The sequence below is a fragment of the Glycine soja genome, chromosome 15, assembly GCF_004193775.1.
Source record: "Glycine soja cultivar W05 chromosome 15, ASM419377v2, whole genome shotgun sequence".
NCBI classification, from domain to species: domain Eukaryota; kingdom Viridiplantae; phylum Streptophyta; class Magnoliopsida; order Fabales; family Fabaceae; genus Glycine; species Glycine soja.
In genome coordinates this window covers 18,040,341-18,067,552 of record NC_041016.1, presented here as the reverse complement: position 1 = coordinate 18,067,552, position 27,212 = coordinate 18,040,341, and the positions used below count along the sequence as shown (strand labels likewise).

Here is a 27,212-nt window from a genome sequence, read left to right as displayed (position 1 = left end):
AAACTTACTAAACATACAAACATAAGCAAAACACCATCACAACAATCATTAATTAATTATAGGCACTCAAATATTAATTTAATTACTCTTGTAATTTAATTAAATCACTTGAACAACCAATTATGAAAATACAACATTACAACCTCAATATTTTTTTTCATCTTTTCCTCTGATGTTACATGAATCACTCCTCGTATACAATCATTTCATATCTTATCTTTTCTTATATGTCCACACATTAAAGTCCAACACTCATTACTACAAGAGTAAGAAAAATGTGTAAAATTGTATTGTCCATGACTTTTTTTTGTGTTTTTCTATGATTTTATAATAAATATTTTTTCTTATTAATTTCTTATCCAATGCCCTAAGAATAATCTGACTCTCTACTTAAACGATACAATAAATTAATTACTTCTAGGTAACAACCTAGTTCTAGTAGAAAACTGTCATGAGTGATCCATGTGTAATATTGATAAATTTTAGTTTGGGACCAGTTATGAAATCATATATTGGCAAAGTTACCCAACCACATTTACTAAATCAAATTAGTGTAGCATGGTGACAAGGGTCTTGTTAACCATTATTCTTAGAATATTGATTAAGAAACTAAAAAGAAAAATTACTTATTGTAAAAATCATATGATGGCATAAAAAATTATAAATAACATAATTTTATACATGTCTATAAAAATCTTTCTCCTTTTAATTTTTTAATAATGTCCTGAGTACATTAATTAACATTTGCGTATTGAAAAATAAACCAACTTAATTTAACAAAGACTCAAGGCCTAAATTTTAGCCTAAAAAATTAAGACGAGGGACACAGAAAAATTTTAGCATAAAATTAAACTTCTGTCGTCATAACAAACTCAATTAAATACTAATCACGTTTTTATTGGACCACTGCTTCGATTGCATCGCCATTGAAAGCATAGTATAGTAATGATATTTTTAAATAACACTAGTAGTGTGAGTTAATTGAAAAGTTTTCAAGATGGCAAAGCAAAATTTTCCTATGGATTGCTCCTTTGTTTGCATAACCTTAATCCAGTTCATTGCTTCAATGAGTTTCAGCAAATCCCAGAGCCTCATAAACGAAACTAATACCAGCACAACTACCACTACTACTAAGGCCTTTTTCATATTTGGTGACTCTAGTGTAGATTCTGGCAACAACAACTACATAAATACTATTCCTGAGAACAAAGCAGATTACAAGCCATATGGACAAAATGGTTTTTTTCAAAAACCCACTGGACGATTCTCAGATGGCCGTGTCATTGTGGATTTTATAGGTATGCCTTAATATATATATATATATATATATATATATATATATATATATATATATATATATATATATATATATATATATATATATATATATATCATATTTTCTTACTTTCAATTTTAAACTTCAAATGTAGATCTCTATTATTTTCAATGTTAATAACTCATTGATCATTGATTAAAAAGAGATCATAAGACACGTTTTGGCTACTTAAAAAAATTGTTTTCTTGTTGGAATTCTTCTTTGTTTTTGAAGACAATACTATACTTTGTCCTTGGTGTGTGCTAAATTAACTTTTTTTTCATTACATGCTGATACAACTGAATATTTTTTGATACAGCTGAATATGCTAAGCTGCCACAAATTCCTCCGTTTTTACAACCAAATGCTGATTATAGTAACGGTGTCAACTTTGCTTCTGGTGGGGCCGGTGTTCTTGCTGAAACCAATCAAGGACTGGTAAATTACTAAATACATTGAATAATCATGTGATATTTGACATGATTGCTATCTTAGAAGTTGACATCATTCATTATTACACCAAAATTTTCCACCTTATATATGTATGTGGCTTGTAATTAACATATGAACTAGACAACAGTTTTAAAAGTCATTCGCGACTGCAATTTCAGCCACAACCCACAGGGTTAAGATTTTTGGGGTATCTGCGACCACAATTGTAGTTGCATTAGCTGAATTTGTCCAAATTTTTCTGTAATATCAAGAAATGCCATGAAATCATAACCGGGGACCGCAGTTTAAAACTTTTTGCTAGATTTATTAGAACTCTATAATTTGTTGCTATTTATATATATAGGCGATTGATCTTCAAGCACAATTGAGCCACTTTGAGGAAGTCAGAAAATCACTATCAGAAAAGCTTGGAGAGAAGAAGACAAAGGAATTGATCTCAGAAGCAATTTATTTCATTAGCATAGGAAGCAACGATTACATGGGCTATCTGGGTAACCCAAAAATGCAAGAAAGCTACAATACTGAGCAATACGTTTGGATGGTCATTGGAAACTTGATACGGGCAATCCAAGTAAGCCTAATTTGCTGCAAAATTAACTGGGCTAAATAAAGCCCAAATTAGCTTATTTAGAAGTATTTTTAGGAGAAGAAAATAAAAAAATATATACTTTTCAATAAACTAAGATTAGCTTACACATAAATTAATAAATAAAAACTCTCATATAACTTCAATAAATTATTCGTACATAAGCTAATTTGAGCTTATAAAAAATTTCAACTCAATTATTTTTTTCTAAGAATACTTCTAATAAGCTTACCCAAATAAGTTCACTAAGTAACAAGTTGATCTCATTCTGTGTGTATAGACTTTACATGAGAAAGGGGCTAGAAAGTTTGGATTCTTAGGTTTGTGTCCATTGGGTTGCTTGCCAGCCCTTAGAGCTCTAAACCCGGTAGCCAACAAAAGTGGTTGTTTTGAAGCAGCTTCTGCTCTTGCTCTAGCACATAACAACGCTTTGAAGCTTTTTCTCCCAAACCTCAAGCCTTACCTTGAAGGATTCATGTACTCTTACTCTAGTTTCTATAATTGGCTTCGTGATAGAATAGATAATCCCACAAAATATGGTATGTATTGCAACCCATTAATTAATTAATTTTCCTAGCTAACTGCCATATATCAATCACAATTCGTAACAAATCAAATTTTTGTTTTCTTATATGGAAGGTTTTAAGGATGGAGTCAATGCTTGCTGTGGAAGTGGACCTTATGGGGGTGTCTTCACTTGTGGAGGTACAAAGAAAGTTGAAGAGTTCAGCTTATGTGACAATGTTGAATATCATGTGTGGTGGGATTCTTTTCACCCAACAGAGAAGATCCATGAGCAATTTGCTAAGGAAATGTGGAATGGATCACCTTGCTCGGTACGACCGTACACTTTAGAAGACTTCTTCTCCAAAAATGAGATGATCAAACCCACTATTTCTAATGTAGTTGATTCCCCAAAAACCGAGCATGGGCAATTTCACTACTGAGTTCATTTACATAAGGACGATAAAAATTAGAATGACATTTGAATATATGTATGATATATACAAATTCAGAATATGAGCAAAGTGTGACATGGTTAGGCACTTAGGCTATAGATGCACAATTGCATGTGTGTAGCACGGTTCGAATGCTGTTTTTTAGTTTATATTTTACCATTCAGGCACTGATTGAATTAAGGAGCTCTTGAGTCAAATATACTTTATAAATTTTAAACTTCGATATATTTTTTGACAGAAACCAACTCAAACCATTTCATTGATAATTAACTGATTAATACATTGGGAATATGATGAATGATAATACTAGAGCCCAGCTTGATCAATATTGAACAACTCCATTAGTTTATCTCCTCACAAACTCAACTCTAAAGTTTGTAAAATGGAAAAGGATCTATTTACAATCAACTAATATAAAACCAAGATCAAAGCAATCACTTTGGTTGCCATTAATTATTTTTTTATCGGAAAATGTTAATTGTTAGTTTTTTGTTAGTAGGAGGGATTGAACCTGTAACTTTTTTCTTCTTCCCTTCTTTCTTAACTATCCAACTAATCTTGTTGCCGTTAATCATGTCTACAATACAATTGGAATCCATCTCAAAAATAACACATACCAAGATTGCTAACCCATTGTAAAGCTTGTAGCAGTCCAATAGCCTCTCCCTCCAAGCTGCTTTGCCTGCTATAAAACCACCTCTGGCATCTCCTAAGCACATCACCCCAAATTTGTGAGATAATCCTGAGATCTAAAAGCAGCATCAATATTGCATTGAAAATGACCAATTAATAGGAGGCGCCTTCCAACCTTCACTCATGTTGGTTGTGGATCCGTTTTCAATATAACCATCAAACTTTCGAGCCAATAACCAATCTGCATAAAACATCTCAGCCCTTGAAACTGTTTTTTTCGCATGGAATGGAAGTGGCACCCCTTCCCATAACAGCTGATTTCTACCTTTCAAATACTGCATAATATCACTCCAAATAAGGCCCTCTTCGAATGAATTGCTGTGATCCATAATTGGACTAATTAATAAAATTCCAAAGTTTAGCATCCTTCCGACATTGTTGGCTCGAACAACAAGATAAAAACAGTGATGGGTTATTTTTGTTTTTGTGTTTGTATGGAGATATATTTGTATGTAGAAGGAGATATACTATGCACAGAAGTTTCATCAATATTTCATTGATTTTCATTACAAGGTTTTACAGAAAACTTGCAAACACATGTACATCATTTTCATAAAAAATTTTGGACCTTACAAATCCATTTTCATTCCAAGTTTTTGTCAAACTTGCAAACTCTTTCTTCGTGTGATCCCCCCTTTTACAAATATATCTTCTTTCACTTACTTCAAAAGTAATTATTCCTCATCCTCATCATTCATTTTCTTAAAATCTAATGGTTAAGATTAGTTATTTATTATAACTATTAGATCTTAAGAAAATAAATGATGGATCTCTTGTCTCTCTCTATATATGTGTGTGTGAAATTTCTATGATGACTAAAGAAAATAAGAAAGATAAAAACAAGCAAAAGAAGAAAGTAAGCATAAAAAAGAAGAGGAAAGCCAGATTGGATGTCTAAAGATATTGAGGCTATGTTCGTTAAACATGTCTTTTTAAGTAGTTTCTAGTGTTTTTGAAAACATTACTTGAAGTTGTATTTTTAAAATACTAACTTCTAACTTTTTATATTTTATTTCCTATTTATTCTTAAAATATTTATTTAATTCCCTTATTGCCTTTTTTAAATATCTCATTTATGTTATTTTTCATTTTTCATTTACTTCAACAGTTAGTTTTATCAAACACTTATAATTTAATGAGCTAGTTTAGAAGCTTTCAGCTACTAGTTAACTTTTCACCTGCCAGTTAGTTTTGTTGAATATAGTCTTAATTAAGAAAGAATGTTGAGAATATGTTTGATATCTTTAGTTTTTAGTAAAAAAAAAAACAAATTAGTTTATCTTTTAAGATTTTGTTATTTGTTTCAAATCTTTAGGATATTGTTTAAAATTAACAAGATATTTCTTATTTCTATATACAAGGAAAATCTCCATAGCTCCAAGAGAAACACCACTCATCATAGAGAGGGGTCATACAAAGAAGGTTAAATGTCACTTTTGGTCCATTATATATGTTTTAGTGATTTTTCATTTTAGTACATTAATTTTAAAAAAATTTATTTTGTCTTTTATGTTTTTGAAATTTTTATTTTGGTATATTAAGTTTTAAAATTTTAATTTTAATCATTTATGTTTTCAAAAGTTTCATTTTAGTTATTTCTTTTATTTTGCGATAAAAATGTTAATGTTCTATCAAAATTTTAAATTTTGGAATAATTAATTATTTTATCCACCACTATTTTAAAATTAACTATTTTGTTTATATTTTAAATTAAATAAATTAGATTTGATTCTTATAAAGCCTAACATAATATTTATTTTTGTATTGGAGTTAAATTATCACAAACCAAATCCTTAAATAGGCTTGTAGGTCAAACTCAAGCCCGGGCCTAAGCCTTGATTGGAGGGATGATGGCCCATGGCCCAAATATTTTAAAAAATATATGGATATGTAGTAAAAAGTTATATGTTATGTTATATTATTTTCATAAATTATTGAAATTATTTTTTCATTTTATATTCTTTTTATTCAAATTAATTTATGATATGTAATTAAAAAATATTATTCTTTTTATTGTTAATTTTTTTCTTCTAATGTTTTATATTCATAAATCAATCTTACATAAATTTTTAGTTAATTCTAATACATCAATATGTAATGAATTTTTAATAAGAGATATGTTTACTTTTTTAACAAGATAAGAAACACAAACTAAAATTTAAATTATAAAGGAATTAAAAATAAAAGTTATTATATTATAAAATATAAAAAATATACGCAACTTATAATATAAAATGATGATATTATGTCAATTTTAATTTTTAAAATTCATGATAAAAATTCTAATGATAAATTGTTTTTATTTTATTTAGATATCATGTTTAAAATTTTAAAACTTAATTGACCCTCAATTTTTATTAAAGTAAAATTTAAATTTTAAATTGATAATAATAAGAATAATATATTCTTTACTTCAAACAACGAAATAGTATTTCTTTATTTTTATTAAAAACCTTTAGGAAAAAAAATAGAGAGGCCTTTAAAAATGATGGTTATATATTTTGAGATGTGTATCTTTAGTGGTACGAGAAACGAGAGGAAAAGAAAATATGAAATCTAATAGGAAATGTGATGAGAAAGGAATATAACGAAAGAAAAAGAAACCGGAGAAGTTATGAAAAATGAAATTGTATACAATTATTTAGAAAGATTATGTATACAGTATACATATTTGCAAATTTTTCAGGGGAAAATTATATAAATATTTGTGTGTGAATAATTTTTTTGAGGTGTAAATTAAATAATAGATAGTAACATATGAGTATATTGAATAAAAAATATGATACATTTTTTGGAGACTTATTAAAATAATGATATTCACTTAATATAATAACATATAATTTTATGTGAAATGTTAACAACATTCTTTTTTTAATATTCTCTTTATGATTGATTGAAGTTTTTCAAAAATCACCAATTTAGAAGTGACACCCACTAAAATTAATAATTTTAAATAAATTTCAGCCAACCAGAGATTTATAAAGAAAACAATAATGATGTGGGTACCAGAAATACCTAAAGAAAACAAGCAAAAGGTTGCCACCAACTGTAGGGAGTGTTGAAAAGAGATTGCTATTATTATTATTTCTCATCAAATGAAATTATGTATCTATTTTTTTATGTAACATATATTTATTTTTAGATTTAATGTCACTTTTAGTCTATTATGTTTAACAGTTCTTTCGTTTTTATCCATTAAATTTTGAGGTTTCATTCTAGTACTTTAAGTTTTAAAGTGCTTTATTTTAGTCCTTTCTTTCGATTTCTATTAGTAAACATTAGTGTCCCATTAACACTTGAATTTTTAATAATTAATTTAACATAGTAACGACTAAAAATCGTCACTATATTTTATTTAAAAAAAACAACTAAAAAAACATCTCCTCCATCCTATTCTGGTGATGCTTTTTCCATATCTGAAGACTAATCATCTCCACCTTCCATCTCGACGTGCTCACCACCACGCCTTCTAGCTGGTTGTGAAGTTGACGTCATGAAGGTGTAGGAGGGACAATGGAGTGGATTGATGTCACCGTCATTGCTCCATTTGGTTCTAGATTGTAAAGCCTTGCTCACTACTGCGACGATGATGCACAAATCAGAGAGGACGATGATGCGACGACGATGTTGCGACACAATCTGGTGAGACGACGGTGGTGAACTTGATCCATTAAGGCAAACAATAGCCCCATCCCTATACGTCAAAATCAACCTTCCATTGGATTGTTCTTCTTCAATCTCTTACTTATTAGCCTCTGCTAGCGCTTTAGTTGTGAATTCAACGTGAAGATTGACTTCATCTCATGCTTTCTTCATCCGTACCTTCCAATGGATTATTCTTCTTCTATCTCTCACTTCATATCCTCTGTGAATTCATTCCTCTCCCAATACAAACCTCTCGATTTGCTTCTCGCTTATTTCCTTTCTTTCTTTTATGCCTCTATTGAATTAGGGGGATGGCTGTTTTTTTTTAGAGTTTATAATTTTTGAAATAAAATAAAAGATAGTGGCAGTTTTTAATCGTCATTATTTTAAATTAATTATTTTAAAATTCAAAATTTAACAAAATACTAACGTTTCTAACAAAAATCAAAGAAAGGACCTAAATGAAACACTTTAAATATAAGTATTAGAATGAAACTTTTAAAACATAATGGATCAAAAATGACATTAAACCTTTTTTTATAAAATATTTATGCATAAGGGCCCTTATTTTTCTTTTTCTTAGGCCCTTAAAATGTCAGGACCGGTCCTAGCTAGGCTTAGGCCCTTAAAAAAAACTTATTAACAAATAAATAGGCTAGACTCAAATCATATACTTTTAATCAAGTTCAGACTCATATACTTTTAATCAAGGTCAAACTCTTATACTTTTAATCAAAGTCAAACTCGGACCTAGCAAAATCTATCTTGACTTGGCTTATTTTCACCCTTCATAACAAAATACAAAGTTGCAAGTGTGACATGCAGCCAAGGCACCAATAGGCCCCTACAATCCCATCATAATGCCCAACAGTACCTAGCTTGCTGTCATAAAACAAGCACCAAACATGGCTAATTAATCAACAAAAGTACAAAACAAAGGAACACTATGTCACTATCTATATACACTATGTAAGAGCATCTTTAATAGGGGTTCTTGAGCTAAAGAACCCCTCTTCACCAGATCTACCACTAGACATACTCTCAAGTTCTTTAGCGTGGAGGTTAGGTTCCAAGGAAAGAACTCTAAAAAATTGTTCTTTTTCAAGAAAAATAGTTTTTTAATGTCTTTATCCCTAACTGATTTCAAAGGAAAGCAACGAAAAAAATGGAAGAGAGAAAGAAGGAAGAAGAGAACAACCACAACAGATCAATGGAAGCAGCCAAACAATAGATCAAAACAACAAATCAAAGAACGAAATAGTCAGATCCAGAACAATATAACAACAACTTTCAAAATAATCAATAAAAATATTACAAAATAACATATCTTTTCCCACGATAGCACTGTCAGAACCTTGAGGAGGGGCACAGTTTGTCGATGAAAGGTCTACGCAGTGGTTGTCGCTTTCGAGCTTCAATGTGTCCTTTTTTCTCAAGATCTCGACCAAGACTACCCTGACCTCGAGCACTGAAGATGTCGACTCAATGGCGAAGATCTCAACCATACAGTCTACTTTGGTGATGATGGTGGCGAGACCAGAGGATGCACAACCATGGAGGACGAGTATGGGTTATGAAGAGGTGCGGCCAAGGAAGGGAAATGAAATGAGGAAAGAAAAAGAAGAGGCGTGAGGAGCTGGAGAGAAAGAAAAGAGGTTCTTTGATTTTGAGTTTGGGATTGGGAGAAAAGGAAAAAGACTAGTAATTGTTTTTTTCTTTGCATAAGTAACATCCTATCGTTGCACATCACCAATGACTATTTGTAATAACTAGTGCCTGCAATTTGAATGTTTGCTACAAAATTATAACTTTTGTTACTGTAAAATTAGACCAATGTAGTTGTGATTTTTGTCAAGCAATCTTGTGAAATCAAATTTAAAAGTTATAAAATTAGGTATTTGAAATCCTATAAATTCACCCATTGGTCATGATATATTTCACATTATTTCTTCATTCTCTTTCCTTTCTAATTGTCATTCTCTCATTCTCATTCTCCATCAAAATTTTCCGAACCTAGTTTTAATTTAACATTTTTTTCTTTGGTACCTAATGCACCCGAATTAGTATTATTGGCAAGCATATTGTAATTATTTGCAAAATAACCAAATGCCTTTGTCAAACGAAAATTCTCAAAATCCTCCTTCTTTTTTTCCTTTCTCAACCGAAATTTTTCAAAGCTCTCAAAATTTTCCTTTGATTCCACCAAACACCTCCATCATGTTCCGTATGCTTCCCAAAACTTCTAGTGGTACACAATCTCCTTCCATTGATGAAGTTGAAACACAATTTCCAAAATTTCCTACCTAAATTGGGATAGAAATATCACATTAGATGGAGTAGGAGAGAATTCAAAAAAGAAGAAAACAAAGATGTACTTTCAAATTATGAGGATACACATCTCTGTGCTTCGTGGCTTCTCAACTAATCCAATTATTGGTGATGGTCAAGAAGGAGATCAATTTTGGTTAAGAGTCATAGAAAATTACAACCAATTCTGAGGCAATCTACTAGAAAGGAGCTTGAATCAACTTAAACCTCGATGGCAAAAGATAAATCATGTTGTGCAAAAGTCCAAGGGCCATTAAAAGCAAGTTATTGATTTGAAGAAAAGTGGTTACACGAAGAACAATGCCATGATTCATGCATGTCATTTGGAAGGAAGACGAACGAAGAAATTTTACTTTTGAGCATGCATGGTTAGATCAACTCAAAGAAAATAGTTCTAAAAGAACAAAGATTTATGTTAATGGGTATTACTTGTTGTCACCTAATCCAGAGACACTGATTGAGGTTTCAGAAAGTGACACACCATCACGAATCCCCTGTCCAATGGGACAAAAGGCAGCTAAGTGGAAGATCAAAGGGAAAGGAGGTGCAACATCTACACCGATTGTGGACTTGTCAAGCATAGAAGTTGTATTTAGGGAAAAAAATATTAGCCACCAAAAAGTTAGCAAAGGAAAAGTAGTCGGAGAATGTAGCGGTGTTGTATGAAATTTCGATAAATAACACATCTACCATGTTTGAAGAACAACATGAGAAACACGAAACCACTTATAGTTATATTTTGTGCAAATTTAATAATTAGTTATTATATTGTAAGTTAGTTTTAATTAGTCACTATATTGTAGGATTATTTGAATTAGTCATTATGTTGTAACGGTCTTTTAACTAGTTGAATATTGGATTTGGTTTAATTAGTCATCAAATTGTGACCTTCAAAACAATTATAATTTTTAATTATGTAACTAGTTGTTATAAAATTAGTCATTACAAAAGTAATCATTGTGAAACTAGTCATTATAAAAGTAGCGGTTGTGAATTTAGCCATTAAAAACTAGCCATTGGAAAATCATCTTATTTAATTGCTAAATTTTCTTCCAGTCATGTACATTTTTTATGAGAATCTCGAAATTGGCCAAATACAGGCTAACGGCCTAAGTGGAGAAGGGCGAAGGCCCAAGTGGAGAAGGATAAAGCCCCTAAGTGGAGAAGGATGAAGGCCCAGAGGCAGAGACACTATCAAGACTATTAATTGTTGCTGAAGGCCCAAATTAATTTGAAGGCCCAAGTTAAATATGTTTTTTAGTTATAATTTTTATTTATTGTAATTTTGGCCCAAACTGTTTAGAAGGCCCATGTCTATTTTTATCTTTTTGTTCAGGTACACTATAAGTATTGGTTTTTGTTTTGAATAAAAAAAACTTTTGGGCATTTGATAAAATTGGGTGAGAGTTTCTCTCTGGGTTCCTTGTTGAACCAATTATCAGACTTATCAAGGTAATCCTTGTGGCGTCTACCCAGACTTATCTTCCTTCACTGGAAGTGGCGTCTACCCAGACTTATCTTCCTTCATTGGAAGTGGCATCTACCCGGACTTATCTTCCTTCACCGGAAGTGGCGTCTATCCTGACTTATCTTCCTTCACTGGAAGTGGCGTCATCCAAATATTCGTAGCCTGTATCAAGCGATCCGTGCCCCGTAAGATTCTTATCATCTGGTATCAGAGCTTCGGCTCTTGATACAGGTTCTATCCTATCCTATCCTATTTTTTTTCTTTGTAATTTGTCTAGGTTCGTGTTTTTGTCCTTGTTCTATTATTTGCGTTCTTGTTCTTGTTCTTGTCACGTTCTTGTTCATGTTTCTTGTATCTTTCACATTTGTGTCAAAAAAAAAATTGCAAAAAAATTTTGAAAAAAAAATGTGGGTGTTTGATCTTTGAACACGAAATTGAGGCATTTAGAGGTATTTTTTTGGAAAGAAAATCGTGGATCAAATCCCCTATTCTAGATTCTCCTCTGAATTCTGAGCGTTTTGATATATAGTGGGCCTCAAACGGACAACCGTAGCAAAAGTTATGAGCATTTGAAGTTTACTTGTCATATCTGTTATCTTATCTGTTATCCTATCTGCTATCTTATTTGTTATCATATTTGTTATCCAAATTAAATCTAATTTGTTATCCAAATCTGATCTATTATCCAAATCAAATCAAATCAAAATTTTTTATCCAAATCAGATTTGTTATCTAAATCAAATCAAATCTAATCTGTTATCCAAATCAAATCCAATCTGCTATCCAAATCAAGTCCAAGTTGTTATCCCAAATCAAATCTGTTACTCTGATAATTATATTGTCTTTCCTTTTATTTTATATTACCTTGTGTGTCTAATTCGGTCCATCTAGGAACTTAAGAGGGAACATGAGTGGTAAAAGGCAAGAGTGAAAACATCACACAAAAGCCTATATTGAGAGCATCAAACACGAGTGAACTACCATCAAAGAGAGAAACAAGTGAGTAGAGTGTGGTGAGGTCCTGAATTTTTTTTTAATTTACTGCTAAATTCTTTTTTCCTTAATCATGGCAAGAGCTGGTGACAATGGTGGTGTATATCATCAACTGGACGAATCTCAGCGCTTATTTCTGGACGCGTGGACTACACAAATGCAACGTTTGTTGAACCGTAACAAAGAAGAGCCCTACAGAAAAATAGCCAAATCTTCCTCGTTTACTCTTAAACCTCTATCCCCTAGAGAAGTGTGTGATGACCAAATCAGAATGAGAGAAAAGAGAGAACAAGAGAAAGAAAATAGTGAGGCACCACAAAGGAATATGAAAAAGAAGAGTGATACACCCGAGGAAAATAGTGATACACAAGAGAGAGAGAGTGATAATTCTAATCAGTTAACTATTTATGTTTCTCCTAGTGTTCAACCCTTATTGCAGTAATTTAAAGATGTCTTTCCCAAGGAGATTCCTCATGGACTGCCACCTTCAAGAAGCATAGAACATCAAGTTGATCTCCTTCTAAAAGTTTCATTGCCTAACAAGCCAACTTACAACAACAAGCCCCAAGAGACTCAGCATAAGGATGCACAGGTCAAAGTTGAGTATGTGAAAATATTGTATGACCAAGTGAAGGTGCAAATTGCAAAGAAGAATGAAAGTTATACTAAGCAAGCCAACAAAAAAAGGAAGGAAGTGGTACTTGAACCTCGTGATGATCCTGGACATTTGAGGGCAAATGTTTTCTAAGAAGGAGGGAATGATGAGAATCTTGAAATTGGCCAAATACAGGCTAACGGCCTAAGTGGAGAAGGGCGAAGGCCCAAGTGGAGAAGGATAAAGCCCCTGAGTGGAGAAGGATGAAGGCCCAAGTGGAGAAGGATGAAGGCCCAGAGGCAAAGACACTATCAAGACTATTAATTATTGCTGAAGGCCCAGATTAATTTGAAGGCCCAAGTTAAATATGTTTTTTTAGTTATAATTTTTATTTATTGTAATTTTGGCCCAAACTGTTTAGAAGGCCCATGTCTATTTTTATCTTTTTGTTCAGATACACTATAAAGTATTGGTTTTTATTTTCAATAAAAAAAAACTTTTGGCATTTTGATAAAATTTGGTGAGTTTCTCTCTGGGTTCCTAGTTGAACCAATCTCAGACTTATCAAGGTAATCCTTGTGGCGTCTACCCAGACTTATCTTCCTTCACTGGAAGTGGCGTCTACCCGGACTTATCTTCCTTCACCAGAAGTGGTGTCTACCCTGACTTATCTTCCTTCACTGGAAGTGGCGTCATCCATACTCTGTAACCTGTATCAAACGATCCGCCCCGTAAGGTTCACATCAATTTTCTACAAACTCTGCAATCTCCTTTGTTTTTTTTTTCTAGCTACACTCACTCATAAAATGGATCGAAACTTAGACTTCGATAGACTTTTGGGAGAAATTATTGATGAAATACTTGAAGACAACACTAAAGAAGAAATCATGAGGTACTTAGTGAGGTGCAACAACAAGTAGAGAATAGTAGTTGATCGAGAGAAAGAAAACGCCATAAATCACGATCATGAAGGCAGACATAGAAGTTTGTTGAATGACTACTTCTCTGAAAATTTTGTATACACAGAGACGTAGTTTCGATGAAGGTTTCGAATGCACAAGCAGTTGTTCCTTCAAATTGTAGCACACTCAATAATTATGATCCTTATTTAATTTCTAAATGAGATCTGATGCAGTTGGTAGATGAGATCTTTCACTATTGCAGAAGTGCATTGCAACAATTTGTATAGTGACATATGAATCACATGCCGATAGTGTCAATGAGTACGTTAGAATTGTTGAATGCATTGTAATTCAATGCTTAGAAGCTTTTGTAAAGGGTGTTAACGAGATATTTGGGGATGAGTACTTGAGAAGTCCAAACAACTACGACATCAATCCCCTACTACAAATTGGAGAGGTTCGTGAGTTTCTAGATATGTTGGGTTCTATTGATTGCATGCATTAGGAATAAAAAAATTTCCAAGTTACAGGGCAAGACCAATATCGTAGAGGTGATCATTGCAAACCCACAATAATACTTAAAGTTGATGTGTCACAAAACTTATGGATTTAGCATGCATATTATGGAGTTACAGGTTCAAACAATGACATTAATGTATTAAATCAATCATCTATGTTAATGATGCTTTGCAAGGGTAAGCTCCTCTAGTGCAATTTATAATTAATGGAACCCCATATTATATGGGATACTATTTTACAGATGACATTTATCCTAATTGGGTCACTTTTGTGAAGACCATATGCCCATGCTACAAGGAGAGAAAAGAAAGTTATTTGTAAAATGTCCATAATCGACAAGAAAGGATGTGGGGAGAGCATTTGGTGTACAAAAATCTCGATTTGCAATTTATGTGGTCTATCGCGTAATTGACACATAGATACAATGAAGAATATTATATTGACATGCATTATATTGTCTAACATGATTGATAAAGATGCACGAGATACATACAACAATAATGCTAATGTTGATTATGATCATATAGACGAATAAATTTCAAACGTTCATGTATCTTATGGTGTTCTTCCCGACTTCGTTACATACCTATAAACAAAACACTATATGCATACAAGGCAAATTTATCAACAACTTCAATTAGACTTGATAGAGCATATTTGAGCACGTTTAAGCCACAACACTGATGAAATTTAATTTTTCTTGTTGAATGTCAATATTTAGTATTTTGTTGCTTATAAATGTTATGTATTTTTTGTCGGTTTAACTTTAAGTCATAAATAAAAAATTTAATTATCAATATTTTTATTTTTTGATATTAGTTATTTCACAATTAAAATGTTTATAATTAATCACTTAAAATTTAATTTAAAATTAGTTCATAAAATATATTTAAGTGAGATTCATTGTGGGACCCACAAAAAGTACCTCAAAAAGTGAGATCTATCATTAGAACAAAAAAATAGTTCTTGCATCCTATGTTGTACCATGGGATCTACAAAAGGTTATCTAGCTAAGAATCTAAAATGAATTCTACTACTAAAGATGCTTTAAGACCATAACAATAAAAAATTGTATGATTTGCACACTCAAAAAGCTACAATCCCCCTATGCACCACCCCAATTTGCCCATCACACTCTGCTGTTGTCAGTTAATCCATAAGAACATCTTTAATAGGGGCTCAAGAACCCCTCTTTACCATATCTACCACTATACATGCTTTAGAGATCTCGAGCATGGAGGTTGAGTTCCTCCTCAAGAATTCTCATGAATTGCTTTCATTTCAAAAAAAAAATATTTTTTAATGAAAAAATATTTTTTAATATCTCTCATCCTAACTGATTAATAAAATATATTCAAGTGAAAATGAAATATATTGTAAAATTCGCAAAAGTGACTTAAGATCTTAAAGTGAGATCTATTACTAGAGGAAAAAAAAAGTTCTTATATCTTATATGACATTATGAAACTAAAAAAAAAGTAATCCAAAAATCTAAAATGATCTTATCCAGCAGAATTTGAAATTGTTGGATGTCCTATATATTTAGATTTAGAAAAAGAAATGTAAAGAAAGTCTTTCACATGTTGTTCATTCATTTTATCCCGTACGTACTGCATCAATAACACTGACCAATGTATATATTTGCATTTTAATATTCGACCTGCATTCCTTTGGTTGTCAATTACAATCCTCAGTCCATATTAACATTTTTATGTATGTTAGGGATAAATAATAAATTATTGAAGAATTGCCGCATTCAACGCAAATTGCATTTGTCTCCTCGCTAAGGTACTGATATAAAAATCATGTGATGAACGGGCATAATTTGAACTACGTACATAAACTGGACCACTGCATCGATTGGATTGCCAATGAAAGCATAGTATGCAGTATGCTTATATAAACAACAGTAGAACAAACATGAAAACGTGGATTAGTTGAAAAATCTTCTCTCTTCAAGATGGTGCCATAGCAAAATTTTCCTTTGGGTTGCTCCGTTGTGTGCATAACCTTAATTCAGTTCATTGCTTCAATGAGTTTCAGCAGCACATCCCAGAGCCTCTTAAACGAGGCAAGTACCTCCACCACTAATGCCTTTTTCATCTTTGGAGACTCTACTGTAGAGTGTGGCAACAACAACTACATAGATACTATTCCTGAGAACAAAGCAGATTGCAAACCATATGGATGACATAGTATTTTTTGAAGAACTCACTTGACGATTCCAAATGGCCGAGTCATGGTAGATGTTATAGGTATGCATTAACATCCTTTTTTCAATGTAAAAATTTCAAATGGAGAACTCTATTATTTTCACTGATTGATAATTCAACGAAAAAATATCTTTTAGTCTCCTCATTTTCCTGACATCTTTTAGTTCTGAAAATTTCATATCATTCAATTTAATTTCTATATTTTATCGAAAACTTATCTTTAGTCCTTCTTCATAGACTCTCGGATGTGACAAACAGAGTGCTTTTCTAAAAAAAATAATTAAAATGGTGTGCTAATTTGTTTTATTTTTTAAAAAAGAAATGATTAATATGTCTCCTCCAAACACATCCAACCGTAACTTTCAAGGATTTTATTTTTGTCTTTATTTCTAACATTATTTTTCAACAGTTGTTATAAATTTGTTGTTGTGTGATTTTGACTGTTCCTAGAATAGTGTTTCCATGAATTCGCATGCAATGATGTTAACACCATCTATGAGCTAAAAGAGACTGATCGAAAACAAGTTCTCTATAAAGTACAAAAGCTAAATTGGGTCGATGATATGAAAGTACTCTTACTAAAAACAAAATTTCAAGAAAAAATAGAGATAAAAAAAACATATTTTTTTCCTTAATTTAATTATCTTTGATTTTAAAGGATATCATTAGGCACGTTTTTAACGTGCACAATTGACTAAGATATTTATTAGCTACTTAATTCAAAAGTTCTATGTTCCTGTTGAACCTTTTTGTTTGGGCTTAGTATCATTTTTAATATATTATGTTTTGCCGTTATTTTGTTTTTGGTTTAAAAGTTTTATTATAGTCTTTTATGTTTTTTTAAATGTATTATTTTGGTATTTTTTTAATTTTTCTTTAGAAATATTAATGTTCCATTAACTTTAAAATTTTTAAATGATTTAATGTCACTTTTAATCTATTATGTTTTGCAATTATTTTAGGTACATAATATTTTAAAAGTTTCATTTTAATTTTTTATATTTTTGAAATGTATGATTTTGGTCCTTTTTTAATTTTCATTAAAAACATTAGTGTCCATAAGTGCTTTAAATTTTAAAATAGTTAAGTTAACATATTAATAGTTAAAAACCGACACTATCTTTTTTATTGAAAAAATTAAAAATCACTAAGTAAATGAAGAAAAAATAGATTTAAAATCATGAACAACAACACTCATATTATTATTATTTAATTTTATCAATTAATAACAATAATAATTTCATTCACCAATTATTCTCAATCACAATGGATAATGGTCATTTCCTCTCATGTCACTCTGCCTCATGCCACCGCCCCAAAAAGACCGCTGCCCACCCCACTTTCGTCTCTCTCAACCTCCCTAAGCTGCCAAAATTGTTGCCTCATTTAACGACAACTGTCTCGTTTTCGTCGCTGACAACAATGCATTGATAAAGGTGAAGAAGAAGACCGACAACTCTCGATTGAGGATGAGGTTTTTTATAGATTGAACTAGTTAGAATCATCTTCCAATGAAACATACATTAAGTTTTAAAAGTTTGATTCTAACTAGCTTTTTATGTTTTTGAAATATATTATTTTGAGCTTTTTTAAAATTTAAAAATTAATAAAATATTAATATTTCTAGCGAAAAATTAAAAAAAGAATCAAAACGATATATTTTGAAAACATAAAAATTAATATGAAACTTTTAAAACTTAATACAATAAAACAAAATAACTGCAAAATGAATCAAAATATTATTAACCCTTTTTTCTTAAGAAGCCAATATTATTATACTTCGTCCTTGGCGGGTGCTAAACCTTTTTTACATGCTGATACAGCTAAATATGCTAAGCTGCCACAAATTCCTCCAGTTTTACAACCAACTGTTGATTATAGTAACGGTATCAACTTTGCTTCTGGTGGAGCTGGTGTTCTTGCTGAAACCAATCAGGGGCTGGTAAATTAATTAGTTAATATATTGAATAAGCACGTGATATTTATATTTGACACGATTGCCATCTTAGATCTAGGTTTAAATATATTTTTATTTTTAATAAATATCTATTTTTTTATTCTCTAATAAATTTTTATTTTGTTTTAAATTTTTAATAAAATAATACTTATTTTTTATCCTTGACATTTTTTTATCCTGATAAATTAACAAATTTTATATTTGTTCCTTAATAAATTAATAAATTTTAACAAATGAAAAAAATTTATTAGGATGAAAATATAAAATACATTAATTTTTTAGGGACTAAAAATAAATGTCCAATAGAATTATTATTTTATTAGAAATTTAACGTAAAACAAAAATTTATTAGGAAAGAAACCTAAAAGTCATATATTTATTAGAGATAAAAATATATTTAAAATTATTTATTATTACATAGTTTTTTCCGTCTTGTGTATCTATATGACTTGTAATTAACTTGTCAGCAAGATTTATCTAGAACTCTATAATAAGCTGTTATTTTTATATAGGTGATTGATCTTCCAACACAATTAAGGCACTTTGAAGAAGTGAGAAAATCACTAGCAGAAAAGCTTGGAGAGAAGAAGGCAAAGGAACTGATCTTAGAAGCAATTTATTTCATTAGCGTAGGAAACAACGATTAAATGGGTGGTTATCTTTTTAACCCAAAAAATGCAAGAAAGCTTGAATCCTCAACAATTTGTTGGGATGGTCATTGGAAACTTGACACAGGCAATCCAAGTCAGCCTTATTAGCCGCAAATTAAAAATGAGGTACCAAGTTAGTCCTTGAATTTCTATATATTTTATCTTATTGTTATTTTAGTCTTTGAAATTAAAAAAAAATTCAAATAAGTCTCTAAAATTTTTTTCGGACGTCATTTAAGTTACTAAAGTTAACTTTTTTTTTTCATTTTGTTCCTACTCCAGGGTTTAAGTCATAATAAAAACATGTGTTAAGGACCCAAATGCAAAAAGTGATAAATTTCATAGACTTAAATAAAATCCTAATTTGACAGATTGATTTGAATTTTTCTTAGTTTTAGGAACTAAAATGACATGATCAAGATACAAATTTAGGGATTAAATTAATTATTTATTCACAAAATTAACTCAACTAAATAAAGCCCAAGATAGCTTTCTCAATAATCAAGAATCTACTAACAAGTTATTCTGATTTTGTGTGTACAGTCTCTACATGAGAAAGGGGCTAGAAAGTTTGGATTCGTAGGTTTTAGTCCTTTGAGTTGCTTGCCAGCGCTTAGAGCTCTAAACCTGAAAGCCAACAAAAGTGGTTGTTTTGAAGCAGCTTCAATTCTGCTATTGCTCTAGCACATAATAATGCTTTGGGTAATGTTCTCACAAGCCTCGAGCATATCTTTGAAGGATTCATGGACTCTAACTCTAATTTCTATGATTGGCTTCATGATAGAATACATAACCCCACACAATATGGTATGCATTGTAATTTGCAACCGATTAATTAATATTCCTAACTGCCACTAATATTATCAATCACAATTAATAAGTACCCAATAGAATTTTGAACTTTTTGGAAGGTTTTAAGGATGGAATTAATGCTTGTTGTGGAAGTAGACCATACGGAGGCATCTTCACTTGTGGTGGTACAAAGAAAGCTAAAGAGTAGTGCTTATGTGACAATGTTGAAAAATATTTGTATGGCGGGTTCTTGTTAGCAATTTTGGGTCATACATATATATATCACATAATTGAATGAGTTAGATCATTATATTATTAGCCAAAATATTAAAATTGTCTAATCAATATAAAATTATAGCTAAGGGCATATATGTCATGAAAGGTTAATTGTGTAGATACCATTAGTGATATTATAATTTGATGAGGGGCCAAATTATAATTATCAAATTTGGGGTAATTGATGGCAGTTACCAATATAAGAGGTTATGGTGCCCATTTGTAGAAAGCAACTCATACTGTTTAGCTTTTCTCTTTATCCGGTCACAAGAGAAAAATTCAAGAAAAAAAAGGATTTTCTACGTTTGGAAGATCATAAAACCAATCTTCTCATCAACCTTTCATCATCATTTCATTATGGCTAATCCAGGTACGCTACGCTTCCGCATTTAGTTTTCATCATGATTTTGAGTATGGGAACATAATGGAGTTTTATTCATCTTTATGCAATGATTTCTCTCTACATGGATAGAAAGCATGTGGTTAGGATTGATGATTGTCTTTTAGAATCAAATTATGTTGATTAAATTGAATCCCAGCATTTGGTGTCAGAGCCAGCCATACTTGATTCATGTATAATTTTGGAAATTTTATTTATTCAGGCTGCTAGCATATTCTAAATTTTAAATAAATTTAGATATTTTATATATTGTTGGTAAGATCAAGCAAATTACTTTAGATATTTTACATATTTTCATTTTCATGTACTTTGTACTCGTTCTTACTTTTAGAGGCCACTACAGTACATCAAAATAACAATCATGAGCTTCTAAAATTTAAAATAAATAAATAAAGTTAAAATAATTTACCCTAGAAATGTTTTAAGGTTGGATTTGGTGCATCAATGTTCAAAATTTAGCTATGGTATATCATTTTAATTGCTTAGCATTTAAATGAGCTAATTGAATCAAGATATCACCAAAGTGACCTCTCTTGTGTAGATTGTTCATGAGAAATGTTAACATGTGTGATTATTTATATGAATGGTGATTAACCCAAAGGAAAGTTAGCATTTAACTAATTTACATACAGACCTGTAATGTTAAACATGTGATAATTATGAGGTTTTGCATGTGAATGATAAGTCACATCAAAAGATGGGTTTGTTATTTGATATGCTTTTACTATCAACGTTTGAACATTACAACAAGGATATCACTAGCAATTAATACCAGTGTCTGAAGACTTGATATTAATGGTGCACTAGGTATCTTGAGATGGGATATACCATTACTTAAATGCATTGATGATTGTTATGTTATGTGAGCTTATTGTATTATTTGTTTTGGTCTTTTCAGTTGTTGCTTCTATATCTGCTAATCTGAATTCGGTTCCGGTCCTTAATGGTACAAATTTTAAGGACTGGGAAGAGAACATGGAAATTGTTCTTGGCTGCATGGATCTAGATCTTGCATTAAGGATTGAGAAACCCCCTTCTCCTACGGATTCTAGTACCTCTAACCATTAAGTGGGATCACTCAAATCGCATGAGTCTTATGATCATTAAGTGTGGCATTCCTGAGGTCTTTAGGGGCAATGTTTCAAATGATATAATAACTAGTGCCAAAGAATTCCTTGCTGAAATTGAAAAGCGCTTTGCAAAAAGTGATGAGGCAGAAACAAGTACTCTCCTTCAAAACTTGATTTCCATGAAGTATCAAGATAAAGGAAATGTCAAGGAATACATTATGGGAATGTCAAATATTGCTTCAAAATTAAGGGAGCTTAAGCTATCAAAAGACTTGCTTATTCATTTAGTGCTAATTTCTCTACCTTTACACTTTAGTCAGTTTAAGATCTCTTATAACTGTCAGAAGGAGAAATGGTCTCTTAATAAACCCATCTCATATTGTGTGCAAGAAGAGGAAAGGCTGAAGCAAGAAAGGACTGAAAGTGCTTATGTTGTGAGTACCTCTAAAGACAAGGGCAAAAGAAAAAGAACCGAGGAGCCCAAGAATGAAGCTGCTAAGGGTCCAACACAAAAGAAATAAAATCAAGGTGACAACTATTTCTTTTGCAGTAAACCTGGACATGTAAAAAATAAATGTACCAAATATCATGTTGGGCATACAAAGAAAGGTATGTTTCTTACTTTGGTTTGTTCTAAGGTCAATTTAGCATCAGTACCTAGAAACATTTGGTGGTTAGATTCAGGTGCCACTATTAACATTAGTGTTTCAATGAAGGGTTGCCTAAGCTACCGGAAGCCAATTGATTCTGAAAGATGGATCTATGTTGGAGAAGGTAAATCGATGGAGGTGGAAGCTATAGAACATTTTAGATTATTATTATGTACTGGTTTTTATTTGGATTTGAAAGACACTTTTGTTGTACCTTCATTTAGACAGAATTTGGTTTCAGTTTCTTATTTGGACAAATTGGGTTATTTGTGTTCATTTGGAAACAATGTGTTTAGGTTGTCTTTTAATTCAGATATTGTTGGAACTGGTTCACTCTTGGTTAATGATAATCTATATTTACTTGATACTGTAGCTTCCTATGGTGAATCCTTTAATGCAGATTTGTGTGGTACTAAGAGTAGAATCAATAATACAAACTCAGGAGTATTATGGCATAAGCACTTAGGTCACATTTCTAAGAACAAAATTGAACGACTTGTGTCAAACAGAATCTTGGATTCCATTGATTTCATAAGATTTGATGTTTTGTGTTGAATGCATTAAAGGTAAACAGATCAAAAGCAAGAAATTAGGTGCATATAGGGCTACAAACGTCTTGGAATTGATACATACGGACATTTGTGGGTCATTTCATGCACCTTCATGGAATGGTCAACAATATTTATATTATTCATAGACAATTACTCCAGATATGCATACTTGTTTCTTATACATGAAAAGTCACAATCTCTAGATGTGTTCAAAACATTTAAAGTTGAAGTTGAAAATCAACTCAACAAGAGAATCAAGAGTGTCAGATCTGACTGTGGTGGTGAATACTATGACAGATATGACGGTTCAGGTGAACAACGTCTGGGGCCTTTTGCCAGGTACCTAGAGGAATGTGGAATCGTCCCACAGTACACCATGTCGGGGTCACCTAGCATGAATGATGTGGCTGAAAGATGAAACAGAACTCTTAATGATATGATAAGAAACATGATTTGTCATTCTAACTTACCAGAGTCACTATGGGGAGAGACACTAAAGATTGCAGGTTACATTCTAAATAGAGTGTCAACCAAGACAACTTCCAAAACACCTTGAGCTTTGGGTTGGGCTAAATACTAGTTTGAAACATTTTCATGTATGGGGATATCCAACTGAGGCAAGGCCTTATAAGCCAAATGAAAGGAAATTGGACTCCCGAACAGTGAGCAACTACTTTATTGGTTATTCTGAAAGATCCAGGGGTTATAAATTTTATGATCCCAAATTAAAGACAATTTTTGAGACGAGAACCACCACATTCTTTGAGGATATTGAGTTTGGGGGGAAGAATAAGGTTAGCGACTTTGTCTTAGAGGAAGAATCAGTAGCGATTCCAAAACCGATTCATACAGTTGCTTTTGATTAAGCAAATTTGAAACCTCTACAAGATATTGTTATTGAATCCCCCACTTAAGATAATTTGGTCATTCACAAAGAACAAACTCAAAATCCTCAAGAACCTATGCTTCATGAGCCAGTATCCTTGCGGAGATTTACAAGAGAAAGGAGAAATGCTATTTCAGATGATTATGTGTTATTTCTCCAGGAACATGAGAAAAATAATGGTATGATGGAAGATGACCCAGTCAACTTCCATCAAGCCATGCAAGATTCCAACTCAAAAAAGTGGATTGAAGCAATGAATGAGGAGTATAAGTCCATGCAAGACAACAAGGTTTGGGAACTTGTCCCATTACTAGAAGGTGTGAAACCCATTGGTTGCAAATGGATATTTAAGACCAAGTAGGATTCCAAAGGTAATGTGGAGAGGTATAAGGCTCGTCTTGTGGCGAAGGGCTATACCCAAAAGGAAGGGATTGACGTTAAAGAGACTCTTTCTCCAGTTTCATCGAAAGACTCTTTTAGGACAATCATGGCTCTTATTGCACATTATGATTTGGAGCTTTATCAAATGGATGTCAAGACGACATTTCTCAATGACAACATTGATGAGACAATTTATATGGTGCAACCAGAAAACTTTGTGTCAAGAGACCCAAAGAATATGGTTTGCAAACTGACAAAATTCATTTATGGGCTAAACAAGCATCTCGTCAATGGTACCACAAATTTCATCAAGTAATTCTCTCATTTGGTTTCGAGATGAATCTTGTTGATGATTGTGTGTATCACAAATTCAGTGGGAGCAAGTACATTTTCCTGGTCTTATATGTTCATGACATACTGCTTGTCACTAATGATACATGCATGTTGCACGAAACCAAGAGGTTTCTATCAAGAAACTTCAAAATGAAAGATCTTGGTGATGCCTCCTTTGTATTAGGAATTCAGATACACCAAGATCGATCTTGGGGTATTCTAGGATTATCACAAAGGAGCTATATCGAAAAGGTACTTAAAAGGTTTGGCATGTAGGAATGTAAATCCGGGGATACTCCAGTTGCTAAAGGAGACAAGTTTAGTCTCAAACAGTGCCCAAAAGGAAATTTGGAAATTCAGGAAATGCAGAAGATTCCTTATGCATCAGCTGTAGGGAGTTTGATGTATGCCCAAGTATGTACATGTTCGGATATAGCATACATAGTTGGGGTATTAGGGTGATATTTAAGCAATCCAGGAATGGATAATTGGAAAACAACCAAAAGAGTTATAAGGTATTTGAAGAGAATAAAATATTATAAGCTCACGTATAAGAGGTCAGATCAGTTGGAGATCACTGGGTATTCTGACTCAGATTTTATAGGATGCCTAGATAGTTTGAGATCCACTTCAAGTTACATTTTCATGTTAGCCGGTGGTGCGGTTTCTTGGTACAGTGCCAAGTAAACCCTTACTACTTCATCCACTATGATGACAGAATTTGTGGCATGCTATGAGGCATCAAATCATGGAATATGGCTGAGAAATTTTGTCACAGGGCTGCAAATTGTGGAAGAAATTGAAAGACCACTTAAGTTATATTGTAAAAAGAAATCAACTGTATTGTATTCTAACAACAATAGGAGCTCGACCAAGTCGAAGCATATTGACATCAAGTTCCTAGTTGTTTAGGAAAAAGTACAGAATGGACAAATTTCCATAGAACACTTAGGGACAAACTGCATGATAGCAAATCCTCTTACTAAGGGACTTCCACCCAAGGTCTTTCATGAGCATGTTGCTCACATGGATGTTTTACAATTCGAGGAATCGTTGGTTTAGTGGGAGTTAGTCACTTTTATGTATTTTATGTTCTATGTTAGATTTTATGTATGCATACATTGACTTTTGGATATATTTGGTTATATATATATGGTTTATTATTCAGTTATTACACTTTGTACATTAAGGTTATTAAATGATCTAATTGAGGTAAAGTAGGACCAGTTGAAAATAGACGTGTACAGGCCACCTTCACGTAATTTTCATGTTACACATTGCATGATGAGTCTATGTCATTTGATTATGTCAGCATTAGTGATTATTGATGGGTTTAGTTGTGATTGATACAATGAAAACTATTTTGGTTCTACATGCGGATGTAATCAATGGACAAGTTTTTTGGAATATGCTCACAAATTTTGAGCTCATAAAGTCTAACACATTCATAAGGATTGTAAGGATATATATGTGTGTGTGTGTGTGTGTGTGTGACCAATGGGAGATTGTTAGCAATTTTGGGTCATACATACACACACACACACACACACACACACACACACACATATATATATATATATATATATCACATAATTGAATGAGTTAGGACCATTATATCATTAGTCAAAATATTAAAGTGGTCTAATCAATATAAAATTATGGCTAAGGGCATATATGTCATGGAAGACTAATTGTGTAGATACCATTGGTGATATTATAATTTGATGAGAGGTCAAATTATAATTATCAAATTTGGGGTAATTGATGGCAGTTACCCGTATAAAGGTTATGGTCCCCATTTGTAACATGTACAGTTTGGCTTTTCTCTTTATCCCGTCAGAAGATAAAAATTTAGAGAAGAAAAAAAAAAGGTTCTCTACATTTGGAAGATCATAAAACCAATCTTCTCATCAACCTTTCATCATCATTCCATTATGCCTAATCCATATATGCTTCCGCATTTTGTTTTCATCATAATTTTGAGTATGGAAACACAATGAGGTTTTATCCATCTTTATGTAGTAATTTCTCTCTACATGGATAGAAAGCATGTGGTTAGAATTGATGATTGTCTGTTAGAATCAAATTAGGTTGATTAAATTGAATCCCAACAATTCTATCCATGGAACAGAGAAGGAACAGTTCTCTAAGGTGTTATGGAATGGACCACCTTCCTCGGTAGGATCTTACAATTTAAAAACTTCTTTCAACAATGAGGTGATGAAACTCACTATTGCTGATGTAGTTGATGCCCCAGAAACTCAGCAAGGACAACTTCCCTACTGAGCTTATTCACAAAAAAACAATAAAATTAAAAACATTTTTAATATTTGTATAGTATATGCAAAGTCTGTGACATGTTAGGTTATAAATGCACACTTGCATGCCGAGTGGAGCCCGGTTCGATCACTATTTTTTTTAATTACCTTTCAAACAATTTATACTTTTAAAACTTAAATTTTGATATTTTTTCCAGAAGTATCACTTACTACATAGTTTTATTTATCTACTTCTATACTAATTCTAACTACATAGTTGGATGCTTTGTCTTTGTCTTGGCATATGCCTTTTGTACCTACTTAAAATTGGGGTTCTTG

The 27,212-nt window shown here is 31.9% G+C and overlaps 1 protein-coding gene and 1 pseudogene across 1 annotated transcript; both read left to right on the top strand.

Moving 5' to 3' along the window:
- The first annotated feature begins 997 nt into the window (after positions 1–997).
- On the top strand, positions 998–3,591 carry LOC114385804 (GDSL esterase/lipase 5-like). The gene is made up of 5 exons (XM_028345869.1): positions 998–1,298; positions 1,635–1,753; positions 2,112–2,339; positions 2,635–2,893; positions 2,994–3,591. Exons 1-5 carry the CDS (start codon positions 998–1,000, stop codon positions 3,299–3,301), a joined length of 1,215 nt encoding a protein of 404 aa, XP_028201670.1. The 3' UTR covers positions 3,302–3,591.
- A 10,250-nt stretch (positions 3,592–13,841) lies between these two features.
- Positions 13,842–26,901, top strand: LOC114385917 (annotated as a pseudogene).
- The last annotated feature ends 311 nt before the right edge of the window (positions 26,902–27,212 follow it).

What these genes read in the sequence shown, in the direction of transcription:
- LOC114385804 (XM_028345869.1), top strand. Translation starts at nt 998, where the DNA reads ATGGCAAAGCAAAATTTTCCTATGGATTGCTCCTTTGTTTGCATAACC. An exon ending in TGTCATTGTGGATTTTATAG is followed by an intron (nt 1,299 to 1,634) that starts GTATGCCTTAAT and finishes TTTTTGATACAG; the next exon opens with CTGAATATGCTAAGCTGCCA. An exon ending in ACTTGATACGGGCAATCCAA is followed by an intron (nt 2,340 to 2,634) that starts GTAAGCCTAATT and finishes CTGTGTGTATAG; the next exon opens with ACTTTACATGAGAAAGGGGC.